This window comes from Sminthopsis crassicaudata, chromosome 3 (assembly GCF_048593235.1).
Source record: "Sminthopsis crassicaudata isolate SCR6 chromosome 3, ASM4859323v1, whole genome shotgun sequence".
In the NCBI taxonomy this organism is placed as follows: Eukaryota; Metazoa; Chordata; class Mammalia; order Dasyuromorphia; family Dasyuridae; genus Sminthopsis; species Sminthopsis crassicaudata.
This window is the reverse complement of record NC_133619.1, coordinates 416,015,843-416,033,610: the sequence shown is the minus strand read 5'-3', so window position 1 is coordinate 416,033,610 and position 17,768 is coordinate 416,015,843. Positions and strand designations below refer to the sequence as shown.

Genomic DNA, 17,768 nt, shown 5'->3' with positions numbered 1-17,768 from the left:
TAGGGAAAGGCAACAAGTAGGGAGAAAAACAGACAAAACAAACAAAATGAAAATACAATTTTAATGTAGAGGATGGAATCACTAGCTGTTGGGGGAGGGTAAAAAGGAAAATCTTGATGTGAAAGTTAATGAGTTAGTTTTTATTAAATGCTTATTATGTGCCAGACAGGCAAAAACCAGTTCCTGTTCTCAAGAAGCTCCCAGTGTTATGGTAATATAAAATAACCCTGGAAACACAGATTGGAGCCAAGATGGGGGGAAAAAAAACTTTAAAAGTCAAATTGAGGGGGTTGTATTATATCCCAGAAGCAAGGCAGGAGCCTTATAGAATTTACTGATCAGCAAAATGTGATCAGATCTATGCTTCAGGAATATCAATTTGACAGCTGTGTGGAATGTGGGTTAGAAAAACTTGAGGCAGGCTCTTGAAATAGTCCCTAGAACAAATCACAACTAATTTCATCTTTGGCTTTGGCTTTTCCCCTCACAATCTATACTCTTTGCTATTTGATTGCATGTATTTCCTTGGATTCAGTTATTATTTCCATGCTAACATCTATCAAATCTATAAACTCAGACTTAATTTCTCCCCTGTGATCCCAGAGCTGTATTTCCAATGTAATCTAAGGCATCTCTGCCCTAAAGTCCTTTGTACCTAATGAAACACATTTCAAACTAAGCTCATCCTCTCTTCCATACACAAGCTTCTACTTACAACACTCATTTCTATTGATAGCACTATTGTCCTCCCTGTCATGAAGATTAGAATCATTTTTGACTCTTTTATTTTCCTTATCTCCCATGTTCAGTCACTTTCCCACAATACCTTTGGTTGGTTCTCCACAAATTCTTTCATTCATACCGTCTTTCTCAGTTTACACTTTTGCCTCTCACTTAACCTACTGTAATAGTCTCCTACGTGGAATTTCTGTTTCCTTTGAAATCCATCCTTTATGTGGTTGTCAAAATAATGTAACTGTCAGTCCCTTGTTCAAAAACTTTCAGTGGTTTCTTGTTTCTGTTAGTCATGAAATATAAATTTCTTGTCTGATTCTAACCCTGCCTTCCAACTATCTGATCTTCTTGAAATATGTGTTCCAACCAAACTGAATTAATAGATAATCCCTGATCTGGTCTTGGCTCCATGCATTTATATAAGCTGTTCTTCATGAATGGAATGATCTTCCTCTACTTGTTTACCTGTTGAAATCCTCTTCCTTCTAAGTCCTATTCAAATACTACCTCTTCCATGACACTTTTTTTTTTGTTCTACCCCTGCATAACATTTGAAAGCAATTTATCATCCCTACAATTTTTTAATAGCCTCATGCCTAGATCTTACCTTGCCTTCATAGCAACCTTGTGATGTGAGTATTGCAAACATCAACCTCAATTTATAAATGAGAAAACATATTCTGGGAAATTAAAGACCATACAAAGAGTAAGGATTAGAAATTGAATTTAAACTAACACCATGATGCCCCTCAGTGGAGATAAACTCAAGATTGGCTCCAAAAAGTATGCTCTTAGCACCTTCCTTTCTTCTCCTTTCCCAAGTACCGGTCTCCTTATCTTGCCCTTTGGCTGCCTCAACCCTCTATGCCTTCTACTTCAAGACTTGCTATGCTTGACTTCTTTTTTACGAGGCCACCTCCAGAATTCCTCTCCTCTAAAATACTGATCTTAAGAAAAGTTGTCTGATAAGATTATCATGCTAAATTGGAAATGAAGGGACCATAACTATAACTATCATCTGTGCAAACTTCCTCATTTTCCCAATGAAAAAAGCAAATGCAGAGGCTTGCCCAAGTTCATCTAGACTAAAAGTGTCAAACTCCCAGTCCACCACATTAAAATGGTAGTGATTGAGCACTTTCTTCAGTGCCCATTGTGACTGAGGTGGCCCAAATCATTCTTTTGGATTTTGTTGATAGGTGTCTTAGGGTGGAAATCAGAGGCAGGAGATCCAGAAAGGAGTCAGGAGACACTTGCAATACAGGTGAGAGCTGTCATGTGAAAGATACTTACATAGGCCTCAAAACCGCAGAATAAAATGGATCTTTCTAGCCATAGTTTTTTGGGTTTTTTGTTTTTTTAAAAAAAGTGCAGGTGACATTATCCTTTCAAATTCCAGCATTTTCTGAAAGATGTAAAATATCAGTGTTTCCTGGGAAACTCAAGGCCACTGCAGCTAGTTATTTAAAAGTTCAGGCTTGGAAAAGTGAAACCTGAGCTTTCAAATCAGCAGAAATCTTGGGTCTATTTTCTAGCTAGGTGACTCTTTGTGGATTTAATCCACCTGCTGTTTTAATGGTAGAGAGAAGCAGCTCTCCAATTAGAGGGATTGAATCCATCCCCAATTAAAAAAAAAAAAAACACATTATTTTTAAATCTGAGAAGTTTGCTTTCCAGATAAAAATTAACATAGTAAAGAAATTTATTATGGTTTTTTTTTTTTTTTGGTGTAGAAATAAGGAGATTTTCCTGAGAGAACTGATTTTGAATGACTCATGTTGTAGACAAGTCTGATTTCATTGTTCTTTCTGGAAATAAAGAAGTTTTTAATGATCAAAATTAAGTGTCATGAGAAGAAACTGCACACAAAACAAAAATAGAGCTATTTCTTGCATTATTAGTACAAGTATGAACCTATCATCACAAAGAAAATCATTTGAGGTTTATAGAAACTTTTGGTAAAAAATTGTTTTTCATGTGGTTGTCACCCATTTACTTTCTAATAAACTAGAATTGAACTAAGTGCTCAACACAATGCTCTCTGAGGGTTAATACAAAGTGGCTAAATGAAATAATTTTTAAGTCTTATGTTGAGGTCAGGCCCCATAATTCTTTTTGTGTGTGGTGTGCAGAAGGGAAGGAAGAGGAGTGAACTGAGAAAGTTGCTTGAGAGAAGCTAAGGTCAGAAGTACTCTGACTTAGTAAGTCAGACTTATTCAGACCAACTTCCCCTCTCCTCTCTTACCTTTAGAGAACAGTGTAAAACTGCAAAGGCAACGTGTTTTTAAATTCTCCTCTTTATTAAGCATTCATCATTATAGCTTGTCATATTAAGCATCCTACCAGAGCTAATGAACTCAAAATCAGCTGCTGAGTTATAGGCTTGAGCAGAAGCAAAACATTTCCACTTTCAAATAGTCAGCTCTTATTTTCAGTCAATCAAAAATATCTTTACAGAAAGAAATCAAATTATTAATAGAGAAATTTTTTTTCTATTATTTCTCCATTCCTTTTAAGTTTTCCCTGATGGTCCTCTTGATTTGACTTTTGCTTGTGGTTACTAACCACAGAGCTAACACTCTGCTCCATAAATCACGTGTTTTAATGAATGGAGGGTTTGTTTGTTTTTCTCTTCCTTTTTTAAAAGAAAAGGTTGTTAAATGAGTATAGAAAGACCATTACCCAGGCTACAATCTCTTATTACCTAAACACTAAAAAATTCATCATGTTGGGGTCTCTTGAGCAATGATTCAGCTTCATTTAGCTATAAATTGATGATTTATTATGTGTCATATGCAAGATTTAGCATAGCTCCCCTTAGCCTTAAATATCATATTGAAGACTAAGGCCTCTAGCTTTGTAGAAAGAAGTCAAAAGGTGTCATCTAAAACCCCTAAATAACTTTAAGGAAGTGTTTTTAGTGTCATGTATGTATGCATGTATACATGTGTGTGTATATATGTGTGCCTGCCTGTATTTCAGGGATGTTCTGGACTCAGTAGTTATTAAATTTTCAGTGTAAGCATTTATACCTTGGAAATTGGCAATCACTACAAATCAAGGTTTGGTTGATTATTTTGTAAACTAGTTTCTTAACTAAGGAAGTGATGAAGAAAATGTTAATGCTGATTAGTCTTAAAAGTGTGTCTTAACTGTATAAATATGTATACATATATTGTATTTAACATATACTTTAACATATTCAACATGTATAGACTATCTGCCATCTAGGGAGGGGTTGGAAGGAAGTAGAGGAAAAGTTGACACAGAAGTGTTTGCAAGGGTCCGTGTTGAAAAATTACCCATGCATATATTTTGTCAATAAAAAGTTATAATAAAAAAGAACGTCTTGTGGTTTTGGAGAGCTAGTTGTTAAACATTCATCAGCACAGTCCTGTTACATATTTTTATTATGTGGCATAAATTTTTATATGTTATATTATGTCAAAAAGTAATGTTTGATAGTCAAATATAATATAATACAATTAGAATTTAATAAAACCGACTATAATATTAAGCAATCACATTTTAATTATCTGAATTAAAGGTGGGGAACTATAATGCTTAAAACTACCTAGTCTGCTTAGTATTGCTAGTATTCTTTGTAGGGGTAAGCATTAATACCTTGGAAGGTTGGGGAAGTAGACCGGGAAAGACCTCTGTAAGTGGTGACACTTAACTGAACAATCAAGACAGGTGGGGATTTTAAGAGACCAAAATGAGGAGTTAATGCATTCCTCCGGGGACAACACCTTTAGTAAACTATTAAAATTGGTGTCACACAGGCACAGAAGACATTCAAAGGCAGAGATATAGGAAAGGTAATGTCACCTGTAAAAAATAGCCATGAAGGCCATTTTAGATAACATTGTTTGAAGGGGGTGATGTGTAATGAAACTAGCAAGGTAGCCAAATAGTAAAGGGCTTTAAATCTGAACAGAGGAGTTTGTATTTGAGCCTAGAGAGGCACCAGAAACCATTTTTTTAACCTTTCTTCATAACCTCAGTGATATGAGCACTTGACAAATGCTTGTTGACTGACTGAAGTGCTTACTTAAACCAATCCAACAAGTTTTTATTAAGCATCTCCTGTATTAAGTACTGGGGATACAAAGAATGATTATTTGTCATCTTTTTCTTTTTTTGGTGAGGCAATTTGGGTAAAGTGACCTGCCCAAGGTCACACAGGTATTAAATGTGAACTGTCTGAAATCTGTTTTGAGCTCAGGTCCTCCTGACTCCAGGACGGGTGCCCTAGTCACTATTCTAGCTGCTCCAAAGAATTGTTTTATTTGTTGTTGCTGTTGTTTTTAAAAGACCCTGCTCTCAAAGAGTTTCATTCCATTGGACATATAACCTAGCAGATTTAAAATTATGCACTGTTCTATGAGAAGCAAGATGAATGACATAAAAGAAAAAATGCTGTACTTGGATATAGGGAAGTCTTTGATTTGAATCCCACTTTTGACATTTACTAGTTATAGGAACATGAGAAAGAACCTGAGTCTCAGTTTCTTCACCTGTACAATAAAGATAACATCTCTATGAAATGACTTCATTCAGTTGTAGTGTGAATCAAATAAAAAATTCAGATAAAAACTTGAAGGGAACATGACAAAACAATTTAAAATCATTAGTAACAATCCTCAGAACACTTTTAATTCCTAATAATCTTCTAGTTTATGATATTAAATTACTTCATTAGCACTCTGAGATTTGAATATATTAAAGGTAGAAATAATTTTTATTTGATTTGTATCTGAGATTCATTGTTGAAAGGATTTACAGAAGAGAAAATGCCTGAATAATTCAAGTTATATGGTCAGCAACCAATTTGAATGATGAAAGCCCTTTTTAAACTATAACAGTAATTCTACATAGTTTTTCATTAAAAAAAGTGATTGAGCATCTGCTTTCATATTGATGAGACATAATGTCTTTGTAATAGAGATACTCAGAGATCATCTTAAAGGTAGAAATGTTTATGGATAGAGCACTGGTCCTGGATTCAGGAGGACTTGAGTTCAAATGCAGCCTCCAATACTTACTAGCTATGTGACCCTAGGCAAGTCACTTAACCTCAATTGCCTTACCCCCCCCCAAAAAAAAGGTAGAAATATTTTTGCCTTAAAAGATCAGAATTAAGATAATTAAAGTCTGACTAATATTTACAACATTGCTTTTTAAAAATAATTCATTTAAATAATAGTTGGCACCTCAAAATACATGGACCTTCATGCTAATCCACCCCAAGGAAAACACATGAAATACAGGGCATTAAACAATATAATTTTTGGAGAACTACTCAGTGACAGTAATACTGAGAAAAATGCATAACTCTCCTAAGAAGAAAAATAAATACATTCTAAATTTGTTTATTTTCAATCCCCGAAAACAATATTATATGCCATTTTTTGTTGTTGTTGCTGATAGCAGTTAACACTGTGCTTAAAACCCCATGATAAAGCAATACAGATTAGAGAAGGAAAAGCTCTTTAATGTTTTGATAAAAAGAAAATCATATTTATTTGTATAAATTAATTCATCAGTCAATAAATATTTATCAAACATCTACTTTGTACCAGGGGCTGTGCTAATTTTAAAATTCTCTTTTATGATACAAGATCTCCAGAATTAACAGAGAAAAAGCAAATCTCCTGCCAACAAAAACCCTTTAAGAGATGAAAAAGAAGTGGCTCTCTATCCTCTAGCAGTTTACGGTCTAGTTTGAGAAGCAAAAATTAATACCCAGTAGATGATTCAAATATTAAACTTTGTGGAGTTTGAAAGAAAGTGTGAAGAATAAAATTGTACTAGCACACAGAGCTGGGTCCTAGAGTGCTTTAAAGGACCACAGAAAAGCAAATGTATCCTTCTGAGAAAGCAGGGGTGGGACCTAGTGATGTAGTGTGGCTTTGTTGTGTGGGGGTAGAGACTGGTGCTGGGATGGAGGTAGAGCTGTATCAGGGCGTTAGTTCCATAGAATGCCTAGACTGAATGGATCCAAATTCTTACTCAGCCTTGAGATAGAAAGGAGCTCCAGTTCAGACTTAATTTCATTAAGAGTTGAATGAGTCTTCCACTGTGAACTTCTCCCTACAGTTTCACTTTTCTCATATGTTAAAATAAGAATTTGGACAACTCATCTCTAAGGTTTCTTCCAGTTCTAAAGTGACATATCTCTTTTAGCCCCCTCTCACAAAATATGGATCATATTGTTTGGGGGTTGGTTATCTCTTCAGTTCTACTCCACCAAGGATCAGGTTCTTTGATGCCCAGTGGAATTAAACTGTCCTAAGCATAGATATTTAGGCTAAGAGTTGGACTTGAAGCCCTGAGTTCAAATCTCACCTCAGATACTCAGTAACAGACCAAGATATGCCAAAGGCTCTTCTCCTTATTTAACTGACAGTCATGAGACTTAGGGATTTTATATACTATATACACATGTTATGCACTAATTAGCTTTTTGTACCTTTATACTTCCAGTATGTGGTGTCATATGATCTTTTCCAATCTCAGTTTCTTCTTCTGTAAAATGAGGATAATAACTACTTCTCAATGCTTTGTAAATTTTATTCTTCAATCAGATAGTCATGTCTGGCTCTTCATTATCCCATATGGGGTTTTCTTGGCAGAGATACTTTGCTGTTTCCTTCTCTTTGTAAAGTTTAATGAGCTATATAAATGTTAGCTATTGTTATTATGGTTTACAAGAATTAGCTAAAATAGTTATCTACCAAATGGCCCAATTTCTCTGGAAAGAGAAGAGAGGTCCTCCCATAGTTAGTTTCTCTATATATTGGGGTCCCTGTTTTTCACCATGAGGAAACATCTCCACCTCCTCACTTTAGGATGCCTTTTATGTCACTTGCTTGGGCTCAGTTTGTGACAGCACTGAGGACCCCTTCTGGTTGCTGAAGCTAGGAAAGATTTCAAGGATGAAGTAACACAAGAGTTGGATTTTGAATGATGCTTATGATATGAAGGGAAAAGGAGGGAGGACAGTCCAGACTGGGGAACAACATGGGTTCAAAGATAGGAATGATGGATGGCACAGTGTTTAGAGAACAGTGAGCAGACCTACCAGAATAGAGCTGAAGCAATGTTTTGCAATGAGCAAAAAAAGTATGGGGAAAACAGGGTGAAATTAGATTAGAAAAGGTGATAAATTCCAGGCAAGGAATTTATTTGGGAGTTAGAAAGAAATCAATTCAAGTTCTTGAGCACTAGCATAGAATATATTAAGCTAGGTGGCTCTGACCTAGAAGTCAGGAAAGCCTCAGTGCAAGTTCTATTTTAGACCTTTATTAGCTGTATGACTATACTCAAGTAACAATCAAATAGCATAATATTTATAAAGGCCTACTATAATGCCTAGCACAGAGTAAATGCTATATAAATACTAGTTGTTTTGGTGGTGATGTTATTGGTGCTTGTGTGATTCCAGCCAAACTGATCTATCTGTTGTTCTGTAGATAGAACATTCATCTCCCTCCCTGTCTTTGCCCAAGCTCTCTGGGCCCAAAACACCCTCCTCTTTTATACCTTATAGAATCCTTAGTTTCCTTCAAAGATTGTCTAACTGGCCTTTCAATACACACATCCAAGACCATGACGTAAGAGTCAAAGTTTAGGGATTCCCCTCTCCTTGACAACGGAAGGAATTGGTAATAATAATCCTTGTAGATCTTCAGCCTCAAATACTTCCCAGCCATGTGGTACTGAACAAATGACTTGATCTCTATCTGCCTCGTCTTCCTCATCTGTAAAATGGGGTAATAATAGCATCTGTCTTCCAGGACAGTTGTGAGGAGATCAAATGAGAAGATAATATTTCTAAAGAGTTCTAAAGAATTTTATAAAACTTTAAGTATTATTTAAGTTCTAAATAAACATATGACACCATTATTCTACCTTGAATCATTTCTTTTCCCCAGCTCTCTCTGGTAATATAGAAAATGTAGAGGGCTAGAACTGAGCAGATGCACTTGGATAACCGAGCACTAAAGGCTAATTACCAATTGGACAATTCTCTATTACCACTTGTTTGGAGGATGACCCTACTTAATTATTCTGTGATGGCTCCATAGGTAGGTGTGGACAAAGAAGGGGCAGTGAGATCAGTGGGTGGAGTAGGAAGAGGAGAAGGATCATTCCTTTGGCGGTGGATAGAGAAGAAGGTGGTGTAGAAATTCCTATATCTAATCCCCTGACTTTAACCCCAAAAGAACAAGAATAAAGACTTTTGCTTATCCTGACTCCAGCTGATTCTAAGATATCCAGGGTCCCAACAAGAAAACATTAACTTTATTTTATCCTAGGTCTTGTCCTACCTCAGGTCAATGCTATCTAGCTAGCTATAGTCACATGCCATAAATTAGGTCCACAACAAATTAAACCAATAAAATAAATGTAAAAAATGAAAGTCAAGTTCCAAACCATGTGTGTGTTGTGTACATAGGATCCCAGTAGAATTCCATTCAAAAATACCATTTCTGACTTTTAAACTTACAACAACACTTAATACAAACACCCATCAGGGAAAGTAGGACAGATGCTCTCACCTGAAGTAATTTCCTGATTCTTTTTAAATTATGTATCAAGAGCAAGTTCTTCTCTTGGGCAACCCGATCCAACTGCTCATCCAGTTGCAGTAGCAGGTTTTGTAGGAGAATTGTTGCCATGGTCTCATTGTTTGAAGCTGCTTCCCTGTTAAAAAGGACATTACTATTAGATATTATTTAGCTATGATTAAGTTTGCATAGAGTGCTTGGCACAACAGGAAAACATCAACTCTTTTTGAAAAATTCATTTGCTTAGGTGCTCGCTTTTCATAGAATTTTAAATTTCATATTAAGTGGAAAAAAGATTTGGCTACATTTGATTATCTCTTGTTTATGTTAACACCACGGTGGACCATCAATGCTACTAGACCGTTATATAAAGTATTGTAGCACCTGACATCAAGGATGTGATAATGTACTGAGGATGGATAAGAATCATGACTTCTTTAACAATTATTTCCTCTACACAAATAAAAATATCAGTGAATCAATATTAAGAATCTTAAGTAATTTTTGGGGGGAAAAGTATTGATGTGGGTTGAGGTCCCTTTAAGATTCCTTTCTAATCTCCCCCCCACCCCCATGGCTGAAGAAGCTAGAACCTTTGATTCACAAATCCTGGTCTAAAGCATCCTTTTGAATTCCAATGATATCTGGGCTTTCCCAGCCCCCATGAATCTTAACCCCCACTCTAATGATCTGCTCAGGTTTCCCCCACCCAATTCCTCCTTATCTAAAAACCCATTGAATACTATTCAATTCTAACCCTGGCCAAAACCAGCCAGGAGCCAACATGGGACTCCACCCACCTTCAAAAATCACCAAAAACCCCCATTATAAAAGGGGGAACCCTGGACCCCACTCTTTGCAGGATCCCCAAACATGGTATCATTACATTGGCCATGCCAAGGGTTCCTGTCCGCCTGGCGCCAGCTCTGGCCCTGGCGTATTTCTACCTTTACCCTTGCTTCCAAACCCCTACAATAAACCTTTTTTTATCAATCTAGGTTTTTCAGGTCTGTAAATTCCTTTACAGAGAACTCCTGCACCGCTACTAGACCTCATTTAACTCTGTATCCTTGCGCTGAATCCAAAGAGGTTGCAGGAGAGCTCTATTTGACTCCTTGTACCCTGAACCTGCCACAAGACCTCAATTAACCCTAATTTCATTCAGGTACCCCTTACCTAACTCTCATCAGTATGTCGTCATTGACCACTTTTTCCAAAAAAATTTTTTTTCTTTTCTTTCTTTTGATGAAGAAAGATCTATTCTTGCCTTTTCAAAGGATGTGCTATATTTTGCTAATTATCTAGCTATAGCTGGGGCAAGAGATAGTGCACCAGGTCTGGAGTCAGGAAGACCTGAATTCAAATCTAGCCTCAAAAAATTTGCTAGCTATGAGTTCTAGGGCAATTCACTAAACCCTGTTTGATTCAGTTTCCTCATCTGTAAAATGAACTGGAAAAAGAAATGGCAAAGCAATCCAATATCTTTACCAAGAAAATTTCAATTGGGGCCAAGGAGAATTGGACATGACTGAAATCAATTGGACAACAACAAAAATTATACTTAAGTGAAATTTGCTTTTCAGAATCCCCCCAAGAAGGCACCACGTTTTAGGGAAATCTGTACTTTATGAGAAATTATCTGATTTTCTTATCAAATTATATTTGTGCCTAACAATAAAAAACATTTGTTTCATTCTTCAGCCATTCAGAAAGCAAACCATTAAAGTATTATTCAATTTTGTCTTGGAAATTAAAACAATGGGAATCTTATTGCTATTAAATTTCTGTACATGTTGGGTGAAACTTTCAAAAGACAATATACCACATTCTAAATAAGTGAGTATTTTTTTAGAAACTTGAAAAGTTTCTAAACATCTTGGAACAAACTACATTTTCATAGTTCATGAACAGACCAAAGCATTTATGTATCAATCTCTAAGAACTACAAATATGTTTGAACCTACCAATCTTGGCCTTCTATCCACTGGGCCAGAAGATGTCGAACTTCCATGGGGAAAGTATCATCATAGAACTGATCTACTTGCTCCAAAAACTTGATTTCCAGTTGTTGAACCTGATTCCACTGAGACATAATCTAAAAGAGGATGCAAATAGAATTTTGTTAGAGGTAGAACCAAGATGGCACAATATAGGCATACGGTTCCAAATTTCCTTCCAAATAACTTTAAAATAACACCTTAAAAGAATTGGGGAGTAAATAAATTTAAATTTTTTAATTTGAATTTTGGGTCAAAGCATTTTTTTCTGGCTTTCCCCCAGGTTTGCAATAATCTTCCTCAACTCTACCTACTATCTTCCTTAGCTTCCTTTAAGTTCCAACTAGAATGTCAACTTTTACAAGAAACCATTTCCAATCCCTTTAATTCTATGCTTTCTCTCTGTTCATTATTTACAGTTTATCCTGTATATAGATTGCATTGTATGTATTGTTTCCACCTTTAGATTGTAAACGCTCTGGGGGCAGGAACTGTCCATTGCCTCTTTTGTATCTCCAACTGCTTACATTGTGCCTGGCTTATAGCAGATGCTTGATAAATATATATTGGTTGATTGAGTTTTGACAATATTGAGACACATAACTTTCTCCCCACTCCTCAATTTTGAAAAGAGTCATACATCCTTATTTTTGGTAGCAGTCTTTTTCATTTTTACTCCTTTATTTAGATAGGAATATTTTCAATACAGATATATGAATGGTCTGCTTAAGCCTTTAAAACGACTTTTTACCTTAAGTCAACCCAAATTCATGGAACAGCCTTCATCTATTGGCCCTCAAACCACATCCTTCCCTGCCTTCAATTTGAAGTTTAATTATCAACTTCTCCAGGAAGTTTTCAATGATTAAAACCAACCCTCTAATATCCCCTTACACCTAAAATTATTGTCTTCACTGATATAAACTTATATCCATTTTATAGTTATCTGTTTTTTCCCCATTGTATGATTTTAAACTCTTTGAAGGTGATCAAATTATATCCAACAAGCAGCTGGGTATTTTTTTTTCTCCCCCATCTAAGTCTGAGTTTCATGAAGAATTTCCTTGTTCTTGTTTTTCCTTTAAATTGTCAATTCATTTTACCTATGTATTTTCACTGTTATTATTTACTTCAAGTCTCCATATACCAAAAGCTAATTCTGATCTGGTAACTATTTTCATTTTGATTTAATAACTATTAAATTATGTATTATCATTTGGCATAATTTTCCAAGTAGTTCTTTTAAAAATATATCTGAATGCATTTCTATACTTAAATGCTATTTAAAGCACAGTATCTTTGAAAATAGGAGAGGTAGAATGGTATAGTGAGTAGAAAATGGTATAATGGGTAGAGTATGGTATAGTGCTATAATGAATAGTTTCAAAGCCAGGAAGATCTAAGTTGAAATTCTGTCTGTATTTCTCAAGAAAGGAAATGATGATTTTCCCACCTGGTTCTCCAGCATTTGCAGTAAAATCAGGCAAGAGTTGTGGCTGTCTTAGAGGTTTTCTTTAAAAGATGCTCCATATACACAATAGAACATAGTACCATAGAATTAGAGCTATCAGTGAGGGCCCTTAGAAGCTATCTTTTGTATAGGTAGTAAATAATAGATCCAGTTTCTGAAGCTAAGTCTTCTAGTTCTAAACCCAGCACTATTTTCACTTTACTATTATATCACATGGCCTTAATGCAGCATAACCAAATATGTACTTTATAACAAGACAGGAATTCTGGTGGTCAGTGATTGTGTCTTCCTAATAAGTTTGAATCCTAGCCCCTAAGCAGCCAGCTGAAAATTTAAAAAAGGGTCAACCTTCAGCAGCAGCTGAGAATAAAGACAACAGACTCCATTCTCTCTCTCCTATGAACCTTGCTGTGATACCATGCAGGATTAAGATAATGACAATTTTCTATGGAGTTAAGGCAGAGTCTCCCTCACCACAGGCTTCATACCAGATGGAAGAATGTGAGTTTTCTCTCTCTTCTCAGAAATCAGACTTTCATATAGGAGTTTGGGCACAACTCTACCATTCTCTCCTTCTGATAAAAGCCTAAGGGCAGCAGCAGATACAAAAAGCATCTTCTCCAAAACAGCCATGTCTGCACTCTATAAAGGCAGACTCTGCTAACTCGGGTCCCTATTTTTGGTAGGCAGGTCATCTCTGAGCCTTTTCTTTACTCCCCAACTCCTCCTCTTGAGAAATAACATGATAATAATCGCTGAAGTACTTACTCCGTTCTCTCTCTCCCAGTTCCCCTTGACTCCAATCCCAGGCTGTGCACAGGGACAGATGACTGAGGAACGAACCCTCACCACACTCACTCTCTGGGCTAAAGTTGCTGTTGCTCTTGCTCCTTCAATAAAGAGATTTACATTGCTCCTCCCACTTGAGGCTTTCCTGTACGTCACAATTGAAGGTTCTGGGACTTTACTTATGTTCTGCTCTCACCCACTCTTTTTTCTAGAAATGCTCAAATGCAGAAATTTAGTCAGGCTTAGGAGGTGCTATTGCTCAGCTCCTTCTCTTCTCTCCCACATAATGCAGTCTTATGCTCTACCTGTAGTCTGGAGAAGGGGCAAGAAAGCTGCTCAAAGAGGAGTTTCCTCATTTACTTCCCTGCCAGAGTAGACATTGAGGGCAGTTTACTGTCTTGCTGTTATCCAAGCATCAATGACTTCCTGTATTTCCAGAAGCAGACTCCCCTGATTCCTTTGGAATCAGAATAAGATGCTAAGGGTTCACTGGAAGCCAAGATGTAGAGTCGTTTTCAACTCATCAGGTTACTGCTTCAGAATTTTAGAACATCAAATGGTAATCTTGGGTGCCATTCACACAGAACATAATCAGTGCTTTGAGGAAGCAGCCAAATTTCTAAGAGTTGGAGCTAGAAGGGACCTCAGGAGCTAAATGAGGTTCAGAAATCAAGAGACTAGCATTAATCATAGAAAAGGGATTTGAACCCAGACCTTCTGATCCTAAAACCAATTCTCTTTTCACTTTTCCATCATGTCTTCCTAAAATATTGGACATGTGACCTTACAAATATACTTCTCTCCTTTTCCCTCCCCATCCATATCTATGCCTTTCTGGAATGGTATAAATAACATTAGGGGACCCCCCTTCCCAACAAAAGTATCACACATCAGACCTCATCTAGTCCAATCCCTCTATTTATAAATAGGAAAACTGAGTCCTAGGAAGGTTAAGTGACTTCCCCTTTAGAGCTAGGTATGTTACATGTTTTTCCCCCTCTCTGCTCTACCAGAGTTCCTCTTAGCTGCCCATTCTTTATGTCCCTTCAAATTTCACTAACCTGAAGCAAGATATTGTATTTCTAAGAGTTCTCCAATAAAATACAAATATCCCAGAGAAAGGAAAAGGGAAATTCTGGTTGAGCATGGTGGTATCCATCTATAAACCCTGCTAGGGATACTGAAGCTGGTGGTTTGCTTGAATATAGGAGTTCTGAGCTACAGGAAGGTTTAAGCTGATCCAATGTCTGCACTAAGTTTGGTACTAAGTTTGATGGAGAGCAGGATAGGGTAGGGAACCAGACTACCTAAGGAGGGGTCAAGTAGTCCAGGTCAGAAACAAAACAGGTCAAAGATCCAATGCTGATCAGCAGTGACACTGGCTTGTGTAGTTCCTTTTTTTCCAGCAGGGACAAAATAGGGAGACCCAATGTGAAAAAAGAGAGAAAGGAAAGAAAGAAAGGTGGAAGGAAGGAAGGAAGGAAGGAAGGAAGGAAGGAAGGAAGGAAGGAAGGAAGGAAGGAAGGAAGGAAGGAAGGAAGGAAGGAAGGAAGGAAGGAAGGAAGGAAGGAAGGAAGGAAGGAAGGAAGGAAGGAAGGCATAATTCTCACCCAGCAGTCAGTCCCTTTAGTAGTAATTCTTAACATATCAACAGTGTTTAATATAATGGATATTAATTTCCAAATTCTATTCACCTTTGTATTCTGAAATTAACTTTGCTTTTAGGGGGGTAGGTGGGGTGGATAGGAATTTATTATTAAAACTTAAGCTAGTCACAGGCTCTATATTCTTCCTGGTTTCCTGCTTTCTATAATTCTGCTTGGATTGACTTTTATTTTTCTCATCAAATGATCTGTTATATTTATCTAAATATTAATTTTAATTCTCTCCTTGGCTCCCAAAAGTCAAAAATTATGTCTTATTTACATTTGTATCACCATGCATTGTGCTTTGCACAAAGTGGGCAAAAATATTGGGTTATTGAAACACCCTCTTGACTAGCTTTTCTGTCCCTAGTCTGGTGCATTGCTGTTATATGAGACACCATTATCATTACATCCTTTTGGGGGATAGAGGATGGGAATGATCTGAAAATAAGGATAATTGAACATTTTTAAGGATTGATAGCTCGTTTGAATATGATAGGTCAGAGTTATAATCACATTCAATGTCATTTATCATTTTTATCCTTTTTTCTAATTTGATATTCATCTGATCCTTGCTCACATAATACTATTCAATCATGTTCATTTAGCAAAATGTGTTTATCCATTTCCTAAATTTATGGACACACTCAGTTTCAATTTCTTTGCCATAACAAAAAAAAATAGTTGCTATAATAAAAATATGTCGATTTTCTGTTTGTTTTTGTTTACTTGTTTTAAGTCTTTTTAGGGCATACTCAACTAGTAGTATTACTAAATCTAAGTTTAGTAACTTTCTAGAAGAATTTACTTCAAGAATGGCTAGGTCAATTCACATCTCCACTAAGAGCATATTAATATGCCTGTTTTCCCACCATTTTCTAAAATAAAATTTATAATTGTTCTTTTTAAAAGTTAATTTTTGCTTTCTGATGATTATTAAGTGCAAACTCAGATTTGCTTTGATTTGCATTTCCCTTTTTTTATTATAGCCTTTTATTTACAAGATATATGCATGGGTAATTTTTCAACATTGACAGTTGCAAAACCTTTTGTTCCAATTTTTTCCCTCCTTCCCCCCACTGCTTCCCCCAGATGGCAGGTAGACGAATGCATGGTAAATATGTTAAAGTATATGTTAAATACAATTTATGTATACATGTCCATACAGTTATTTTGCTATACAAAAAGAATCGGACTTTGAAATAGTGTACAATTAACCTGTGAAGGAAATCAAAAATGCAGGCAGACAAAAATAGAAGGATTGGGAATATGTAGTGGTTCATAGTCATCTCCCAGTGTTCTTTCACTGGGTGTAGCTGGTTCAGTTCATTACTGCTCTATTGGAGCTGATTTGTTTCATCTCATTGTTGGAGAGGGCCACATCCATCAGAATTGATCATCATATACTATTGTTGTTGCCGTATATAATGATCTCCTGGTCCTGCTCAATTCACTCAACATCAGTTCATGTAAGTCTCTCCAGGCCTTTCTGAAATGATCCTGTTGGTCATTTCTTTCAGAACAATAATATTCCATAACATTCATATACCACAATTTATTCAGCCATTCTCCAGTTGATGGGCATCCACTCAGTTTCCAGTTTCTGGCCACCACAAAGAGGGCTGCCATGTAGGTCCCTTTCCCTTCTTTAAGATCTCTTTGGGATATAAGCCCAGTAGTAACACTGCTGGATCAAAGGGTTTGCACAGTTTGATAACTTTTTGAACATAGTTGCATTTCTCTTATTAATAATGATCAGAGCATATTTTTTTCTTATAGTTTGTAAGATAACTTTTATTTCTTCTTTTGAAAACTGCCTGTTCATATTCTTTGACAATTTAATAATTGGGGAATAATTCTGCTTAGAAATATGAATCATATTGTAAATGAAACCTTTATCAAAAAAGTTTGCTACAAAGATTTCTCCTAGTTATCTCCCTTCCACATTGGTTTTGTTACTTTTAACTTTTACTTTTACATTTTACAAAATCAAAATTGTCCATTTTACCTTTCTTGTGCAATTCTATCAGTTGTTAAGTCTTGTTAAGTCTAGCTGCCCCAATTAAATACTTTTTTAAAAAAGTTAACAAATAGGCATGATGAAATTTTATAATTTTTGCATTTTCAGTCATTTGATTGGTGGAGAAATGGTCCTCTTGGCTTTCTACTTATGATAATTTATTTGCATTGTTTGATACTCAGTTTGAAATAATTAAAATCAGCATTGATATTCTACAGGTAATATCTCATATATTCCTTAAAGAAATATTTTTAAGATTAGAAATTCCAAACTAGGTAGATAGGGGAAGAGCAATTCAGAGGGAAATATTGGCAAAAAACTGGAGGAAAGTAAATTTTGTGGTACTTCTTAAAAATAAAAAAATAAAAACTTATTACACATTACATAACCTTTTAAAAATGTCTTCCTAAACAAAAATGAAGAATTTCACTGATTTACGTATTTAAATTTTTATTTTATCTTAAACCTAAATACAATATAAGAAAAAATTACCATGTCCATACCAGAACCTAAGAAAGGATTCAAGATAAAAGA

General features: G+C 35.9%; 1 protein-coding gene across 2 annotated transcripts in view; it reads right to left on the bottom strand.

The window, feature by feature from the left end:
* Positions 1–13,631, bottom strand: part of STAT4 (signal transducer and activator of transcription 4) — a 133,011-nt gene extending 119,380 nt beyond the window's left edge. For both annotated transcript variants that reach the window (XM_074302830.1, XM_074302831.1), the window contains exons 1-3: positions 13,548–13,631; positions 11,276–11,406; positions 9,303–9,447 (exon numbers count right to left, since the gene is read on the bottom strand). In XM_074302830.1, coding sequence (XP_074158931.1) covers positions 9,303–9,447; positions 11,276–11,403 — 273 coding nt within the window. In that variant the 5' untranslated portion in view covers positions 11,404–11,406; positions 13,548–13,631. The remainder of the gene's footprint in view (positions 1–9,302; positions 9,448–11,275; positions 11,407–13,547) is intronic.
* Between the last annotated feature and the right edge of the window lie 4,137 nt (positions 13,632–17,768).